General features: G+C 52.0%; 4 protein-coding genes across 10 annotated transcripts in view; 2 read left to right on the top strand and 2 right to left on the bottom strand.

Annotated features, from left to right (window-relative positions):
* The window catches only part of GTF3C1 (general transcription factor IIIC subunit 1), a 37,953-nt gene extending 34,041 nt beyond the window's left edge, over positions 1–3,912 (top strand). Inside the window, exons 35-37 of the mRNA XM_033073767.1 lie at positions 1,448–1,487; positions 2,177–2,369; positions 3,559–3,912. Of these exons, the coding sequence (XP_032929658.1) occupies positions 1,448–1,487; positions 2,177–2,369; positions 3,559–3,789 (464 nt within the window). The 3' untranslated portion in view covers positions 3,790–3,912. The remainder of the gene's footprint in view (positions 1–1,447; positions 1,488–2,176; positions 2,370–3,558) is intronic.
* On the bottom strand, positions 3,817–4,827 carry POLR3K (RNA polymerase III subunit K). The gene is made up of 3 exons (XM_033073779.2): positions 4,717–4,827; positions 4,486–4,573; positions 3,817–4,415 (listed from the first exon to the last, which is right to left on the bottom strand). The coding sequence occupies exons 1-3, from the start codon at positions 4,825–4,827 to the stop codon at positions 4,288–4,290; spliced, it is 327 nt and encodes a 108-aa protein (XP_032929670.1). The 3' UTR covers positions 3,817–4,287.
* A 35-nt stretch (positions 4,828–4,862) lies between these two features.
* On the top strand, positions 4,863–7,541 carry SNRNP25 (small nuclear ribonucleoprotein U11/U12 subunit 25). Of its 3 annotated transcripts, none has more exons than XR_004419541.2 (7): positions 4,863–4,988; positions 5,070–5,160; positions 5,235–5,340; positions 5,423–5,497; positions 6,457–6,519; positions 7,140–7,252; positions 7,348–7,541. XR_004419541.2 is itself a non-coding variant. In XM_033073778.2 (6 exons), exons 1-5 carry the CDS (start codon positions 4,863–4,865, stop codon positions 6,509–6,511), a joined length of 453 nt encoding a protein of 150 aa, XP_032929669.1. In that variant the 3' UTR covers positions 6,512–6,519; positions 7,348–7,541. The 3 variants fall into 3 exon arrangements, 1 of the variants encoding a protein (XP_032929669.1); XR_004419540.2 differs by having other exon boundaries at positions 7,100–7,252; XM_033073778.2 differs by lacking the exon at positions 7,140–7,252.
* Positions 7,542–7,663: 122 nt separating this feature from the next.
* RHBDF1 (rhomboid 5 homolog 1) overlaps positions 7,664–17,423 on the bottom strand; it is a 33,956-nt gene continuing 24,196 nt past the window's right edge. For all 5 annotated transcript variants that reach the window (XM_033073773.1, XM_033073776.1, XM_033073774.2 and 2 more), the window contains 12 exons: positions 17,161–17,321; positions 14,789–15,040; positions 14,153–14,264; positions 13,249–13,323; positions 12,521–12,682; positions 12,315–12,415; positions 11,594–11,657; positions 11,066–11,160; positions 10,080–10,155; positions 9,508–9,608; positions 9,135–9,288; positions 7,664–8,421 (listed from right to left, as the gene is read on the bottom strand). In XM_033073773.1, coding sequence (XP_032929664.1) covers positions 8,002–8,421; positions 9,135–9,288; positions 9,508–9,608; positions 10,080–10,155; positions 11,066–11,160; positions 11,594–11,657; positions 12,315–12,415; positions 12,521–12,682; positions 13,249–13,323; positions 14,153–14,264; positions 14,789–15,040; positions 17,161–17,321 — 1,773 coding nt within the window. In that variant the 3' untranslated portion in view covers positions 7,664–8,001. The remainder of the gene's footprint in view (positions 8,422–9,134; positions 9,289–9,507; positions 9,609–10,079; positions 10,156–11,065; positions 11,161–11,593; positions 11,658–12,314; positions 12,416–12,520; positions 12,683–13,248; positions 13,324–14,152; positions 14,265–14,788; positions 15,041–17,160; positions 17,322–17,423) is intronic.

Here is a 17,423-nt window from a genome sequence, read left to right as displayed (position 1 = left end):
CAAACCAGCTCATCAGCAGTTGATCCCAAACCAGTAGCTCCACTTTATAAGCAAATCCTAGATTTGTTATGCAGCTGTACCAGAGAGATTGTCTTCTCTCACAGATAAATTGGCATAACACTGATTCATCTGGAAGGTCTCAGAGTTTTCAAATACATCATATAATCCTCTGTATGCCTTTGGTTGGAATGACTAGTATAGAAGTATGTTTTCCTTAGAAACTTGTTTCCATGTCTTAAACTTTTCCGGAATAATTTGGATCCAAAGTTTCTCATCTCTGGCTTCAGTCCAAAGGTCAGGCATCTCTAAGCCTAGAAAACACAGCACTGCTGGTGTGCATTTAGCTGGAATGTTCGTGGCTGAAAGTCCCAAACTCATTAAACAGTCCACCAGGAAACAGCACATGCCAGTGAGATTTAACAGCTTCATTTGTAACCCAATTGGACTTTATTTTCCTTTCCTTTTTACTGCCAGTTAGAATTCTAATAGCTAGTAGTTCTTGCCAAGCTTTACATTTAGTAGTTTGTGGGGGTTTCATTTTGGTTTGGTTTTTATGAGCTCTAATCTCAGGCTGAACCACAAGCTCACTGCTCCTGTGGTACCTTGCCAAGCCCTGCCAGCCCTCAGGTCCAGAGGGTGATCCCTTACATCCCACAGCCTAGGATTGTTTAACTGGAGCCTTCCTGCAGGAAATGCACTTGGGGCTGCCTAAACAGCTGAGACCTCAGCAGTTCTTAAATTAAACTACTGAAGTCTTCTTCTGGATTTAACATCCTTGACTGGTTTGTAGCATGGCAGGGAAAAAACAGTTCTGTTATCAAACACAAAGTTCTCACTGGCCAGTGAATGTTTACATGTGCTTGAGCCAGAGCTGTTACCCTCTGGGTGTGGTAGGAATACCTTGTTAAGTAATTGTCTAATTAAAACCCATGACATAATGTAATGGGAGTTGCAGAGACAGCCTTTGCTTTGAAACCAAGCCCTGCTGGAATCCTGGGAGTTTGCATTCACGTCTCCAGCTCCTTGGAGTTCTGCCCAACTTCCCTCTGATTTCCAGGAGCTTCAGGTTCCCCAGGCCCCTGGGAGAGCTCCAGGCTGAGACCCTGCACAGCTCTGTGAACCTCAGTTCTTTCAGCCCATACAATCACCATGGTTCAGCCAGAGCATCAGATTTCTAGGAATAAAACCTGCTGGGATTGAGGAAAGAAGCACAAAAAGAGGGGTTGAGTGAAGAGGTGTGGTTTGGGGAGGAGGTGTGGGATGAGTGTGCTGTGGGCAGGCAGAGGGGCAGCTCAGAACTCCCCAAACTGAGAGCAGCACCTGGAGTAGTTTGTTTTTGTAGTTTCCTAAAAAGCTCTTGCACTTCACAGCTTGGCCACCTTTAACTCTCCTTCCATTAAATAAGGAGTTTGAGTTAATTAGAAAATTTGTGTCCTTTTCTTTCCAGGAAGCTCCATGCCAGATGTCTCCCAGGCAGCCAGGGACCGGTGAGTAACAGAGATGTCTGCAGAATCCCAAACACTTGGCACTGCCAAAAGAATACTGGAAACAGTGGTTTGGAGGCCTCAGTTGTGTGCTCTGATGAGCAGTGAGCATTGGTGATGGAGAAATCCCACTCCATTGTTCCTGTTAATGCTCCTTGTGCTCCTGTGCATGCTGGAAAAATGTCTCTGATAGATATTTTTCACCCAAAAACCAACAAGCTCCAAATATCAAAGGACTATAACTGATTTTCCTGCACAGATAAGCCCAGTGCCAGCTTCCAAGTGTCCAGGAAAGGCCTGGAGAAACTGCAATGTGAGAAATGTGAATTTCCATGCAGGGACTGTGTTTTGGACACCAAAATGCTAAAAATGAGGGATTTTCTTCCCATCAGAGCACTGTTGCTGTGATCTTGGATAACTTTTGGAGAATATTAGAGCTAATACCAAACAAAGCTTCCCTGCTCATTGAGACCCAAGGCAGCTGCTGGGTTTGTAATGGTGCTAAAAGGGGTGAACCCCTGGTGAAAAATGCAAATTTGGTAGAGCAGCACCAGCCCTTGCTCTGAGTAGCTACAGGATTTACACTTGTGTTAAAATGGATGCAGGGAGAACCTCTATTAGGCAGAGATTGCAGTGATGAGAAACCTGTCCTGAAGAATTGCTGCCAGCTGAGCTGTGACTGTCTCTGGCAGGGCCTGTGAGAACGTTTGCTTCATTGGGAGGCCGTGGAGGATCGTGGATGGGAAGCTGAACAAGGCAGTGTGCAAGGGGATGATGGAGGCCGTGCTCTACCACGTGATGACCAAGCCGGGCGTGACACAGGCAGGGCTGCTGCAGCACTACAGCGGTGTCCTGCAGCCCGTGGCTGTGCTGGAGATCCTGCAGGTACACCCAGCCAGCCCAGGGAAATGGGGAAAACAACCTTCTCCCTTTGGGGTGAATTAACCAAAGCCAGAGACAGCCACTCTTGCAGTGAGGGAGGAGGAAAAGCTGATTTACCCGTGCTGTCACTGATTTTACAGCTTGAGCTTGCTGCTGAAATGGATGTGCAGGGAGGTGGAAGTCTAGAAGGAGACTGAGTGAAGAGTGGGGGCTTGTCACCATAAAACACTAGGTGGACTGTTTAATGCTGTGGTAGTCACAGAATCATGGAATAGTTTGGGTTGGAAGGAGCCTTAAAAATCCTCTAGTTCCAGCCCCCACTCACTGCAGATAATCCAAGTATTCCTAATTTTTTTTTCCTTATATACCTTCTAGATGGGTAATCTGCTATGAGAATCAAACTGAAATGTGTCAGTGCTGGACAATGTGTAAATCAGATCTTCTGTCCCGACACACCTGCCTACAGGTCCTTAATGGCAAACAGAAGGTGGCAAGAAAATTTTGAGATTCTCATAATTTTGTTCCCACATCTTGAAATTCAGTTGCCACCACTTTGGAAATGGAACTTTGATTTTTATTTTTTTTCCCTATAAATATTCAGAATCTGAAGCAGAGCAGTAATCCTGCAGGCCTTCCCAAAAGCATGACTTCCCTGCTAATTAGAATTCCATTTTCCAGTGTCCACGTGCCACTTCTTCTGCCACTTCTTCCCCAGGGCTTGTACCCTGTGGTGACAGTGCCAGCTGGGAGTGCTGCCAGTCGTGCATGTCTGGGTGTTCCAGTATGGATTCCTCTACATTTGACAGAGTGGAGAACTTCAAGCTAACTTCTGTACCAATAAACTGGTTTTGAAACCACACATAGAGCTTGTCATACACCTTGTTAATTAACCATTAACAAGGACTGGCACAGAAGTCTGGGACTGACATCCAGAGCAGAGCAGCCTTAGATTTTTATAACTGGTCGTAATTGTTAACATCTCTTGCTGAGCACCTTCTGTGTCAGTAACTGTGTATTGGTGCTTGAAACCATGTTTGAAAACTAGATCTATCCAGCTATAGCCAGAGCTTGCACGCTGTATATCCTTTTTACTTTTGTGTTGTAACCATGGGTTCTTTTGTCCAACATTTCTGAGAACACTGTAGCTACAGCAGCATTCACAGCTTTTTTTTTAATGTGAATTCTTTTGCAGGGTCTGGAAACTCTTGGTTGCATCAGACGATTCTACATGAAAAAGCCATCCCCAGTGTCACTCTTTTCTCAGCCAGTTGTGGAAGAACAGCTACAGAATCCCAAACTGAGTGAAAGCCCAACCATCTACTACGAGCCCACAATAGACTGTACTCTCAGGCTGGGGAGGGTGTTCCCCTGCGACATGAACTGGAATAAATGGGTACAGATTATCCCTGTAGAGCAGGGCTAAAGCTGAGGCATACAAAATTGGCTTAGCTTGTGGAAGAGAGTGGTCATGTTTTTATTAAGTTATTTATCCTTTTTACTTCTGAATGTATTTAAACTGAGAATAAAGCCTGATGTTAAAACACAAGTAATATGTGATCCTACTTGAAGTAATTTTATCAGTAACTGGTAGCAGTGTATCGTTTGTAGTTCCTACTTTAATTGCCAGGTTTTCACAGGTCACAGCAGAGGCCCCTTTTTTATTTTTGGCTCTCTGTAAGGCCACAGTGGTAACACTTCACCTCTGCTTTGCCTTCTGTGCCTCAGTGCTGGGGGTTTCTCACCATCCTCCAGCTCGGTTACCTTCAGGCCTGTCTGGATTGAACAGACTTTCTCGGTGTGCAGGGCACGACTTTATTACCTGTGTGCATCAGGGGCACCCCGCCCTCCCGGGGCCCAGCCAGCTCCCACCCCAGCCAGCCCCAGAGCACCGGGCAGCAGCCGCTCGCTGCAGGGCCGCTCCTCAGTCCCGCCAGCGGTGCCCGCACTGCGGGTTGCAGCACTTGTAGAACGTGGTCATGGGCTCGTCGGCCGAGCGCGTCTGGATCTGCATGAAGTAGGCGCGGGGGTGCTCGCACTTGGGGCACGGCTCTGCGGGGAAAAGGCCGTGAGGGGCCGGCAGGGCAGCCCGAGCCCCGGCGGCTCCTCGGCCCGGCCCTACCTGCCGTGGAGTCCACGTTCTCCCAGGCCGCGGCGCCGCCCAGCACATCGTCCACCTCCTTCAGCCGCGGGTACTTCCTGCTCGTCACCTGCGGGACGGGGCACGGGGCCGTAATCACCGGGGCGGCAGGCACAGACAGGGCAAGGGGCACCAGTCACCGGGCCCCGGGCACACAGCACCGGACACGGCGGCTCCCCCGCCCGCCCCGGGCCGCCCCCCGCGCTCCGGTACCTTCCGCGTGACATTGCGCACGTAGGGACAGGTGGTGCAGGCGAAGCGGTGGCAGCGCGGCCCCTCCTCGGCCACCAGCACGTTCCCGCAGGCCGGGCAGAAGAGCAGCATCGCCGGTTCCGCCGCGCCGCCCGCCCCTTCCGGCGATGGCGGCCGAGGAGCCGGCGGAGGAGCCGCCCGAGGAGCTGGCGCACGCCGAGGTGCTGGAGCTGTTCCAGGCGGCGCTGGCGCGGCTGGTGCAGGACCCGCTGCTCTGCGACCTCCCCCCGCAGGTGGGCCCGGGGGCGGGGGCCGGGCCGGGCCGGGCCGGGCCGAGCCGGGGCTGGGCTCACGGCCGCATCGCTCGCCCGCAGGTGACGGCGGAGGAGATCGGCTCGCAGGTGGCCCTGGAGTACGGGCAGGCCATGACGGTGCGGGTGTGCAAGGCGGACGGCGAGACCGTGCGTGCGTGCGGGGCCGGGGCGGGCGGGGCGCGGGGCGCGGCGGGCTGGGCTGAGCCGGCTCTCCCCGCCCCGCAGCCGTGGTGGTGGTGCAGAACGCCTCGGTGCTGGAGCTGAAGAAGGCCCTGCGGCGGCACATGCAGCTGAGGCAGGCCCGGCAGGGCGGTGTGCAGCACCTGAGCTGGTGAGCGGGGCCGGGCGGGCGGCTCGGGAGCGCATCCCAGCCCGGTCCCCCTCCCGCGGCTCCCCTGAGGGTTTTTCCCTAGGAAGTACATATGGAGGACGTACCACCTCACCTACAACGGGGAGAAGCTGGCGGATGACAGGAAGAAGCTGAGAGAGTGAGTTACTGAGGCAGCGCTGGGGGCTGAGGTGGGAGGGCGTGCCCTGGTTCAGGGGGCCCTGTGCTGGGAATTGGCTGGGAGCACACAAGTGAGGTGGACAGACTGAGAGACTGCGGGACAGGGTGGCCTTGGAGGGTTCCTCAGCCTCAGCCACCACCATCCTGTGCTAGGTTCAGCCAGTTCAGAGCACCCCACAGAATCCTTGGGCATCCCTCCCAAACTACTGCAGAATGTCTACAGTTACTCAGCTCGGCACAGACATGGATGCAGGATAGGAAAGAACAGAGAACAGGAACTGGAACAGGTTGCCCAAGGAGGTTGTGGATGCCCCAGCCCTGGTAGTGGTCAAAGCCAGGTTAGATAAGGCTGTGAGGAACCTGGTCTAGTGAGAGGTGTCCTGTCCATGGCAGGGGTGTGGGGACTGGATGGTCTGCAAGATCCACTCCAACCCCATAACATTCTATGATTCTGTGAAGAATGCCAAGCAAAGAGGAAAGCCAAGGATGGGTGTTGATCTTTGGAGCTGCTCAGCCACCTCTCAGTCTGGTAACAACACTGACAAGCAACTCCCATGTTTCCCTGCCCATTCTTGAGGTGATGAGGGATGAGGCACTTCCCAGTAGGGCTGGGTCTGGCAGCCTGTTGCAGACCAGTGAGAAAAGGTGGTCTGAAATACTAACACTTCAGCAAGACAGCCCTAATCAAAGCTATCTTTGGAAGAGTGAGCCTGGGTGACAGATGTTGCATTTCAGGAGTTGTTACAGTTAAAGGCAGATGAGCAGATCCTTCAGTGCTGGCAGCACATCCCACTTATACAAGAGAGAATTTTAATGTGTCCTCTAATAGAGCACAGCCTGGGATTGTAGGAGTCCATCTGTCCCTGGAAAGATGAAGCTATAGGGTTGCACAGGTTGTTTTTCTGGGAAGCTGGCATTTAACAGCATCACTCTGTTCAGGTATGGCATCAGGAACCGGGATGAGGTCAGCTTCATCAAGAAGCTTCGGAAGTAACCTGTGGGGTAAGTCCTGAACGTCCATTAAGAGCTCCCCGTTCCTCATCTTCCCCAGGCTGGTGTTGAGGCTCAGAGCTGCTGCTGCTGCTGCTCTCTGCTGGCTGGCAGAGTATTTCTGGGGCCTGGTTCCAGATCCTGGTAGTTGTTTGTGCTCCTCGGGCAGCAAATGATAATTCAGCTACTTCAGGTAACAGACAGTGGGAGCAGCAGCAGGAATAACTGACTCTGTGTTTAGACTCCAATCTGCTTCTACATTGTTTTGAGACTCTTTAAACACAGTGTTCCTTTGCTGCTGTGATTGCTTATAGGACCTTGCTTGCTTTTAGGCTTTTTAAATGTCTGGAACTCATTGTCATGAGCATGGCTGAGCTTCTAACTCAGCAGACATAGTTCTGGTATTATGAGAAAGTTGTACACACAAACACAAGATGTGGCCAAGACTCTCAGGCTTAGTAAGTTTTAAATTATGCTTTTAAAAACAATCACAGTGGCTGAAGAACAGGGTAAGAGCAGCTTGTCCAAAGCCTTGTGTTGTTTTGCTGCTCCAGGTAGCTGGGTTAAAAACTGTTTCTTTTTTTGACCACAGTTACCTTTTATTCTGCTTTCAACACTGCCATATTTTCAAGATCCAGGTGTAATAAAATGTGTGCCCTAACAACAGCCACCTGCTCCAGGGTGCCTGTGACCAGCAGTCACCTCTGGTACTGGCTGATCCCTCCTGGACCATCATGGCAGTGTGGTGAGAAAAGCCCAGCATGCAGTAATTATTAAATAATTATAGTCATAATAATTAAATAAATACTGTCACTGACAAATATTTTCTTTCTTAAACAGAGAGAGCAGAAAACCCAGCACTACCAAGACCAGACTGTGGATTCAGCACTTTCCTGGAAGAAAAGGTTGTTACACTTCAGAGAGGAACAAACTCCATTGACTGGACATTCTTACATTTTTTACAGTTGCTGTTTGTGGTGTTTTCCTCTGAGCTGTGTATGGATTTCAGGGATTAAAGAGACCCTGTAGTTTTCTGAGGCTTTTCAGGCCCTTGTTTCCACCTGCAGATGTGTATCTGGCTGGTTTGGGTTCTCCACAGGGTAAATGAAACAGCAGAAATGAGATTAAGTAACAAAGGTAGGCACAGACTACTCGGAACAATTCACAGTAGCTAAAACGCTACCTCACTGTTTAATCACCACCTTAGCAGTAGTAAACAACTCTGGTTAAAAATGTAGTATTGAAACTAGTGTAATAAAAATAATGGCAGCAGAAAAGGTTCAATACAATTGAACAAGGCACAAACGTTCTGTTTTTCAGAGTCTTCTGAGATAAGGCAAACCATGCCTGCCAAGTGCTAGGGAGACAGTTTAAATTAACCACGGGCAGGGTTAGAAGTGTCATTGGATTAGAGGCTTTGTCCCCATGGAACTGGCACAGCAAATGCAAAGACATTCCATCTCCAGGGCCTGCTCGAGAAGCCAGTCTTTGCTGTCAGTGGAGCTGTGCATCCAGGTCGTATTTCTCGCAGAATTTGTCTGTGAAGGGTATACAAGTGAGGAACTCGCACCACTCGCACTTGATGGGGTAAAAATAGAACAGAATCACCAGTCCTGAGAAGAGTGCAATGAAGATGAGCTGGAAAATTATAATTTGGCATCGTTTCCTATATAGATCAAACTTCCCAAAGCTAATATAGGGCAGGAAGGCAAAGGAGAGGAAAAAACCACTGATAAATCCTGAAATGTGAGCGAAATTATCGATCCAAGGCAGGAGGCCAAAGGCAAAAAGAAAGAGCACCACAGCCAGCAGCTTGAAGAAAGCCCTCCATGGGCGTGCCAGGATTTGCCAACTCTGGAAGAGCTCCACAAAGAGACAGGCCAGAATTCCAAACTGGGATCCTGCAGGGCCAACCTGCAGAAGAAGAGCATTACAGATAATGTCAGGCTCATGCCACCTGGCTGGCCTCTGCAGCCAGATCCAGGAATTTGTTACTTCTTACTCAGCTCCTGTTCAGTGGTTCTTGGCAAAGAGATTCTGCAACTTCATCCATATAATGGGGTGCCAGGAGTAAAGGGGCCTGGTTGGATTTAGGATCAAGGTGTGAGGCCAGAACAGACTAAGGAGGGCAGGCAGATCTGGTTCAAGTTGCCAGAGGGGAGAATCCCTTGAAGGCAATCTCCTGGCTCCCCCCACCCACCATGTAGTTTTCCTTATGAAAGGAGCTGGAAGGCAGTGCTGCAGGTCCAGCCATGTAGTCTCCTGTGGCAAGGTTAGCTCTGCTCTTTGTCATTCTCATTTGGAGGGTGTCTGACACCAGGTACAGCACTTGATTCCGAGCCTGCCTGGGGCCTCTCTCTGTGGTTGCACAATCCCCCATCTGTTATAAGGCTGCCTTTTTCCTGCAGCCAGCCCAGGCCAGTCACTTAGAAAGCCCATGGTACCCCGGGGGATGTTGCTGCTCAGCAGTTAAATGATGGTGTGGTGCCATCTTCGAGCTACAAGTGCCAAGGCTGCAGTGGTGAGCCCAGCTCTGGCAGCTCTGCCTCAGCCACAGAGGCACAGGCATGTGGAGAAGGGTTGTGCTCAGGGCAAGTTACCAGGACCCTGGGCTGCAGGAGACCCACCTCTGCTCTGTAGGGTAGAAATATTGCACTGGCAAGGTTCCCAGTGATGCCACTGAGAAGGTAGATGATAGAGATGCGGTGCCATCCTGCCAGCTTCTCTAGGTCCCGCAGGATCGTCATTTGGAAACAGACTGAAACCAGACAGTGCAGGATCCTGCCAAGTGCAGAGTACAGGAGCTGAAGCAGCAGCCACTGAAGTCACCCCTGGGCTTGTGTTGTGTCTCCAGCCTTGCTGAGAGTTCCTGCTCTGGCCTTACCCATCCTGCTAATCCCTCCCAACAAACACAAATGGGCAGAGGGCCACAGCCCTCACAGCATCCCCAGGCTGAGGGTGCCCCCACCTCCACAGTGGAAGTTTTATACCTCTGCTTACCCAGCATGGAGGAAAAGTGAGAGCCAGAGGCGGTAGAACTGGTCAGGGACTTCTGGATTTAGGAAAGGAAGGAGCCCACAGACATCATCCATGCAATGCACCTAGGGCAGAAGTGGGTGTTGAGAGGAGCCCCTTTCCAAGCTCAGGGCACACTGCAGGTATCTCTGGAAAAGGGGCTCCTGTTCCACTTCTCTGTTGAACCAAGCCCACGAATTTACACAACCCCATCCCTTCCCTGTGGCAGTTTTAAGCCCTCATTTTTTACCCCAGCACCCAGAGCTGGGTTATCTGCTCACTCAAAGAGCAGACCAGATCCTTCTCCACTGCTTTCACAGCAGTCCTGTGCTGGGCTTTCACAGCTGCCAGCCCAGTTCCCAAACTGGCCCTCAAAGGGGGACAGATGCAGCCACCTCTGCCACTCCACTCCAGGAGCAGCAGCTTCCCCCAGTCCCAGGCTGGACAGGACACAGGACACCCACCGACCCTGCAGCACTGCCACCCCAGACCCTGCCAAGCTGCTGAGGGCAGCTGGAGGCCTAGGGCAGCCATACAACCCCCAGCCACACCCTTACCTGAGAGCAGAGCGTTGCCTCCTCATGGAAATAGCCCCGCATAAATTCACAATACTCCCGGGAGGTTATTTCACACCTGCAGGAGGCACAAGTGGCACATGGAAAGTACAATGGATCATTCCTGTGCCCTCCCAGGCCACCCACTCTCCTTTTCTCATCCCATCCATGAGAACTGACACCTTCAGCTGCCCCCGATATGCTGTAGTGTCTCAGCAAAGGCACAAACACATTCTCATTTGAGCCCAGTGCCTCTCCACACACCCCTCCTGCTTCTCTCCTTCAGGAAGGCCTCCACAGACCTGCATACCAGGGCTCCAAGGCATGTCCTAAAGCTGCTATTTAGAGCTGGGAAGAACCACCAGAGCCTGGGGAAGCTGTGTCTCAGATTGGGGGAGTCTTGCAGCTGGCAAAGGGGGGCTATGTCAAGAGTACCCTGGTCACGACTTTCAGGGATAGAGAAACTCCTTGGGGCAGCACACATTTTTCCCCCTAGCAGAGAAAGCCAAGCCCAAACACTGGGTTACTAATCAAGCTCAGGGACAACATGAGGAAAACAGCATCTTCCTCTTTTGCAAACCCAGAGTGGGTCATTTTCTGGCATCTCCTGTGAGTGCCCAGGGACTGCAGGCTGGGGACAATAGAGCCTGTCAGGAACAAACTGCCCATGCCTAAGGAAAAGTGCAGGACTCTGCAGCAGAATTGTTCAGCCCCTCCAAACTGGTACCCAAATCCCTTCATACTGCAGAAGCAGTAGAGTGAGACAACCCTGCTGTGCCACAGACTCAGGCTGGCTGTTAACTTCTGCACATCTCAGACTCCTGCTCCATCTGAGACCTGTCACAGCTCTCTGTCCAAGTCCCCTCACCAGCAGGGCTCTGGGCTGTGTGTGGAAAGGACAAGGAGGGCAAATGGCTGTGTCTACAACCTGAAAAGGCCCCATGTCTCACCCCAACACTCAGTCCCTCCATACAGATAAAACTCACTACCTTCCCTTGGTCCCAATGCAGCAGGGCCGGCCTGTAATCACACAGTCCATGTGGAGGTGGTTGGTGTAATTCCCAGCACTGTTTTTTGTGCAGATCTGGAAAACAACAACAGACTGCAGTCAGACAGCCACAGCTTTGCTTGCTGGCTGGGTAAAATCAAAACAGCCCCTTGGGAAGAAGCCAGATCCCAGACACAGCTCCCTCTGACAGCAGGATGGTGCCTGATACTCCATCTGCCTGAGCATCACTTGACACCTCCTCTCCAGCCCGAGGCTGAGTTGGTTTCCATCTCCCTGTTACCCTGACAGGATCCAGAACTTTAGCTGGCACAGGAAAACATTTGTTGTTGGAGGGCTTTGAGCCTTGGCTGGCCAGAGTACAACTGCCCTGAGCTGGTGTTTGTGACAAGTAGCAGAAGTTGCACCAGAGGCCCTGCCCTCCCACCAGCACAGCTGAGGCTCTGCACAGTGGGATGCAAATGCCACAGTGCAGCTGCCATGCAGGCCCTGTGCCTCTGGCCATGCTCACCGGCCACTTGGTGATGTCATCTGGCCACTCGTGCGGCTCCATCGAGGCTGGCTGCTCACACACCCTGCAGCAACAAAGCACACATATCATATATGTCATATATATACCTTCCCCCAGCACCAGGTAGGATTTCCACACACTGCCTGTGCCCAGGCTGCCATTCCACAGCTCCCTGTGTCCCTGGTTAGTGACACTGACACACTAGACCAGATTAGCCAAGGCTATGCTGGTGAAATCCTCAGCCTCTTTCCAGCAGAGATCACAAAGGCAGAGAGCACACAGCTGCCCAGCAACAAACTGGATTCCTTCCAGGTGGACACACCCCAAGGGCAAGAATTCAGCTGATTTCAGCTCTGCATCAGCCCACAGTGACTGTGTGCCAGGGCACCCAGCAGCTGGCTCGGCTCCTGGACAGAGGTGTGCTAGGCCCACAACTGCTGCACCCCAAGCAGGGAGTTGTGCAGGGAGCGGGTGAGGAGGGGCAGAGGGTTGAAGAAGGCACCCACAGCTCACAGCAGGTAGTTGGACAGCAGTTCAGGTGGGCAGCCCACAACAGAGACCGGGGCGAGCAGAAATATGATCACACCCTGCATCAGCCTCCCCTGCAGTGTAGGGACAACACTGCCCCACAGTCCTCCAGAGCAGGTGCTGCTTCATCCAGCAACCTACTGCAGCAGCTCTGTCCCCCCAAAGATGGTGTCTGGGCCAGGCAAGGACCTACCTGGGGTCCTGATGACAAACAGAGCCAAACTGCCTCTTGTTCCCTGCCAGCATCGGTGTGCTGGGGTGATGGGGCCACTTCACCCACACGGCCAGTGTGGACTGCAGGACAGAGGAGAAGTGTCACCATGAAGCCCAGGGAAAGAAGGATCAACAGAAGTGGCCCTGAGCCTGCAGGGCTGGCAGGAGAAGGGTCATGGCACTCACTGAGCACTCCTCCTCTGAGGTCTGCACACAGCCTGACTTGTCATTGCGCACGCAGCACGCCGAGTGCTTCTCCTTCTCCCGCTTGGCGCTGATGAAGCTGTGCACCTGCTGGTCCTGCCTCATGCACGGGGAGAACTTGGCCCCCAGGTGGATCAGGGCCTCCTGGCAGAGAGGGGAACACTCAGCTCAGCCAAGGGGCAGGCAATGATTGCCTAGGCAGAGCAGGCTGGGGGCACTGCTAGGGGTACCCCTACCCAGACTCAAGGGCCAGGGACAAGTCCTGCACGATGGAGCCCAACACACACAATGCACATTGTCCATATTTGTTTTGGAGACAGGTCCAGAACAAAAGTTCAGGGATTTCTTTGCCCATAGCCCCAGAAGAGCCAGCACTATGGCTGGGAAAGAATACTTTGTGACATTTCCTCTTCATTTTTGTTTTTCCCAGGGGGAGTGGCATCAGGAAAGCTGTCACACACCATACAACTCCTGCATATTTACTAATCCCGTGCTTGTATTTGTTGGAACGGTGCAAAGTAGGAGAGCCAAGGTCCAGCCCAACCTCCAGGCACCCCATTCTGCAGAGTAGCTGGGGCTGGGAGCTGCTCCCTGATAGTGACAGCAGATCCCTGAGCTCCAAGCAGCAGAGGGCTCTGCTCCATGGGGTGGCACAGCTGCAGCACACAGGCACCCATCCACCCACTAACAGTCCCACCAATGGCACTCACTGAGCTGGGGCCAATCCAGAAGTTCTCCTGCTGAACATATTTGACATTTTCATAGACCCCTCTGTTTCGCAAGACCTACAGGGAGAGAAAGCAAGAGCCCTGTGAACTCCAGCCCCCAGGGTCAGCAGGGTAAGCAGCAGGGACTGGTGAATACAGCCCCCAGGAAGAACAGGAATCCCCACAGCCAATGACAGGGCCCACAGCTCTCTCCAGCTGCTTCTTCGCAGGATCACGTGTAAACCCCCATCAAGATGTGGGCACCTTCATATTAAGGCTTCATTTAAAATGTCTATCTCTGGATACTTCAACTTTCAAGAAATCCCAGGGAGTGGTCTGAACCTGCACAAAGCTCCATAGAGCTGAGCAGCACAGGCAGCAGCCACAGGCAGTGCAGAAACAGGTGCTGGTGGCAGTGCTCTGAAAGCTGTCAGATACAGAAGCTGTCTCAGGGCATCTCCTGCATGGAGCAGGCACATGGCTGTAGAGATATCTGTACCCCAGGAACCTTTAACAACATGTGGGAAGGCTAGGAACAGCTTCAAGATCAGCTCCCAAAGTCTGACAACTCAGTTATGTCCTGGCAGAAGCAAATCCTGCAACTGTTGCAAAAACTTAAGTTTGAAGTATTTCCCTGCCCTGATCATCCTTCTGGTCTCCACCAGGAGGGGAATGAGCTGTTGGGCAGTGCTGCCAGCACAGCACTGTGCTTTGTGTCAGCTATAATGTGACATCAGGAGCAACGCGGCTGCAGGAGGGAGGGAAGGTGTTGTGGGGGCTCTCAGAGACCCCCCAGGCAGCCCCCCAGGCTGGACAGCCAGCACCAGCCAAGAAGGCAAGGAGCCAGTGTGCTGTGACACAACAGCTGAGGGCTAAAACTCCAGGCATGTCAGGGGGCTTCACTTACTGAATCAACAGTTTCATGTTGTGAGAACCCCACAGGGGCAATGCCGTAGATGCACACAGCGAGGATGGTGATGAGTGAATGCACAAAGGTAACCCAGTAAGTGAAGAAAGGCCTGCATGGAGGGAAGGAGAAAGGATCAGAGGCAGAAACACAGGCACATTACATGTGCTAACAGAACACAGGGGAAAAGCTGCTGTTTTCCCCCAGAAACCTCACCAAAATCTGGGGTGCATGGGCAGGATCACCAGGACAGGACACAATGACCTAAGGTCTTGTTGAACCTGTTTACTCTGACTTCCCCATTACCCTGGACAACCACCCTTTCCCAAGAAAACATCCACGAGAACACCAAAGCCTGATGCTGGACTGTGCTGTGTGTCTGAAATAAGGACTCTAGGGGAATGACCAGAGGCAGGGATAGCTGAGCCTCACTGTTCACCACAGGACAGTGGAGGTGGCACAGAGACCTGCAGAGACACAACCACACCGTGAGGAGCTGGGTGAGGTCCCAGTGCACAGTCACACAAACAGCTGGCTCTGTACTCCAAGGGACAAAGATGGGGGCTCAGCAGCACGCAGTGACCGAGGGCCAGCAGCATTCCCTCACTCAGCAGTGTGCTGTGAGCACACTCTCACCTGTGGTCATCCATGTCCTCGATCTGCCGTTTGACGTAGCTGTCGATGCGCTTGCGGTAGGTCCTGTTGGTCAGCTTGCCCACCATGCCCAGCCCGTAGGGCCTCTTCTCCTTGGCAAAGAGCTTCCTCACGGGGACAGCGATGCGCTGGCCCCGCTTCTGGGGGCTCACGCTCACCACCTCCTGCCGCAAGCGCACCTTGGGCTGCGCCACGCCCCCGTCCTTCTGCTTCCTCCAGCCTCGCTCCAGGGGGCTGAAATCAAAAGCAGGACAGCAGTAGAGACCTGCCTTGCCATGGTCTTTGGAGGCAGCAGAGCTTTCTGTCTCTCCCACCCCCTTCAGGGTGGGCAGCAGCTGGTGGCAGACAAGGTGCCCTGAAGCAGCAGCTGTGTTTCAAAGCGTTACACAGAGCTATAAATGAACACACAGAAGTAGCAGAAAACACAGCAAACACACAGAAAGTGGCACAAGGCAGCTGTGCCAATCTGAGCCCCACCACTGAGGAGCTCTCGAGGATTTAAAATGTTTCAGCACCAGGCACCTCTGCAGCCTCAGGCAGATTTCCTCCCCTACTTCAATCCTGTTACTCTGCCCTCTGCTATGAAATGGAAGTGGAGTTTAGCCCAGCAGTGGAAATACCCACCTTTAAATGTCCCCTCAATGTCTCACTTCAATGTGACTGGACTGGTAAATTGGACAAAAGCAATCCAAGCAGCTTCCCAGACCAAGAAAGCTGCACTATCACATGTTGCAAGCTGTACCAGTTACCTCTCACAATCTCCTTCCATTCCCCCCTTATTTGTACCCATGTGTGCATTTTTCAGAATAAAAACAAAGCAGGCTTCAATAACACAAAATCCCCAGCATCCTGCGCTATTTTGTCAAAATAGACCTGATGAATATAGCACTGGATACTAGTGAACTACTTTTTAAGTCTCCATCACATCCAGACAGTTTTGTATTTCCTTGCCCTTAGACAACAGTGTGAAGGTCACATCTGCAGCACTCAGACCTCACCAAAAAACCCCAACTGCCTCCCATTTCACTGTCCTCATTGCCTGGCACTGTAGTAGGCATATTCCCAACATGTGCTCTAGTCCAGTGGCTTCCTAAATGTCCCACTCTGCACAAAGACAGTGCTTGTCAGAAGTGCTGAGAGAAAACAGCCAATAATCTGTCTTCTGAAAGACCACTAGAGTATCTGGAGAGATCGTGACAGCTCTGAAGTACAGGCAAGCAACAGGATAAGGGAGAATCTGAACCTCTGTAGCCAAAACATTGCTGGAAACTTCAGCTCTTTTCATATTGCACCTTGCAGAAGATGCATTGGAATATTCCAACTTCCCCTTGGGAAGTCCTTCTCCAGCAGAAGGTGCAGCCTGCTCTTGCCCAAGAGGTCAGGTGGTTTCTGTCTGGCGGACGTGCAGCTTCCTGCTATTTCCAGGGCTGGAAATCTCCCCATGCCCAAACAAACACCGCACCACGTGAAAGGACACCCAACTGTGACTGGTAACAGCTCTCTGAAGTGTGAAAAAAATGCATTTTCCTCAATAAATAAAACTATTTAAGGAGATTCAAAGGGAGCCAAGAAGACTGAAACCATCTCAGGAGAAGTGACAACAAACTCCCACCGTTTGTGCTTCCCGTTATATTAAACTGAGTCAAGTTCTTGGAAACACTTGAAGGGAAAGTGCCAACACAGCAAGACGGGCTGAGAGCAGCAGAACCACAACAAGGACCTCCCTGTCTGCTCCATGTTCACACCCAGCAGAGCTCTCTGCTGGGGTGAGCTGACTCGGAAGCAACACAGAGCAATTACTCAGTACCAGTTACTCAGGTGGAAAAAATCCAGGCACACAGTACAGCACCACCCACATATTTGTAGGGCTCTCAGCATCAGTGCCACACCTTTCTCTCACTAAAAGTGAGGAATGCAGCCCAGCTCGACACTCAGCAATGCTTCACCGCTCCTTGGAGCATGACAACAGTCACTGGTGACTGTGGCAATGGCAACAGCTTTCTCACTTTGCCACGCTCTCCATAGCCAAAGGCTGGGCCCTCAGCATCCTCACAGCTGATTTGAAGTGCCTTTTGGTTCCTCAAGGCACCATACAATCTCTGAAACACATTAGTACGAAGCTGCAAGCTGCTGGAGTGACTGCAGAAGTGGTTTCAGTCACCTTTCATAGGCATGGGTAGCTGATGCAGGAGGTATTCAGCTGGATTTAAAGAAAACCTATCACTGCACTGCTCTGAGCTCAGCACCAAGCACCCACAGCACTCAGATCTTGTCTTCCTCCATGCAGGAGGCCCCACTCCAAATGGGCTGGATACCCCATGTTAGGCTTTGGCAGCTACCATGAAGGTACTCACAGTAGTAAATGGCTTCTTTCAAGCTCATTTTTGTCCAAGGCACCTCCTGTGAGATCTGTTTGATCTGGAGGTTTCACCTCAGCATCTTTGATTGCAGCTTCTGATGGTGACTCGAACACTTCATCCGGGTAAGTAGAGAGCTCCTCATGAAGGACTCCTTCCTGGGCAGACACACAGCAGTCCCATCAGAAGCCAACATCCCATTTGAGACAGCAGCCCTGGCAGAAAGCAGTGCTGCTCTGCATCACACGGTCTTGCCAGAC

Source organism: Catharus ustulatus, chromosome 16, assembly GCF_009819885.2.
Source record: "Catharus ustulatus isolate bCatUst1 chromosome 16, bCatUst1.pri.v2, whole genome shotgun sequence".
Taxonomy (NCBI): domain Eukaryota; kingdom Metazoa; phylum Chordata; class Aves; order Passeriformes; family Turdidae; genus Catharus; species Catharus ustulatus.
This window is presented reverse-complemented; position numbering and strand designations above follow the sequence as displayed.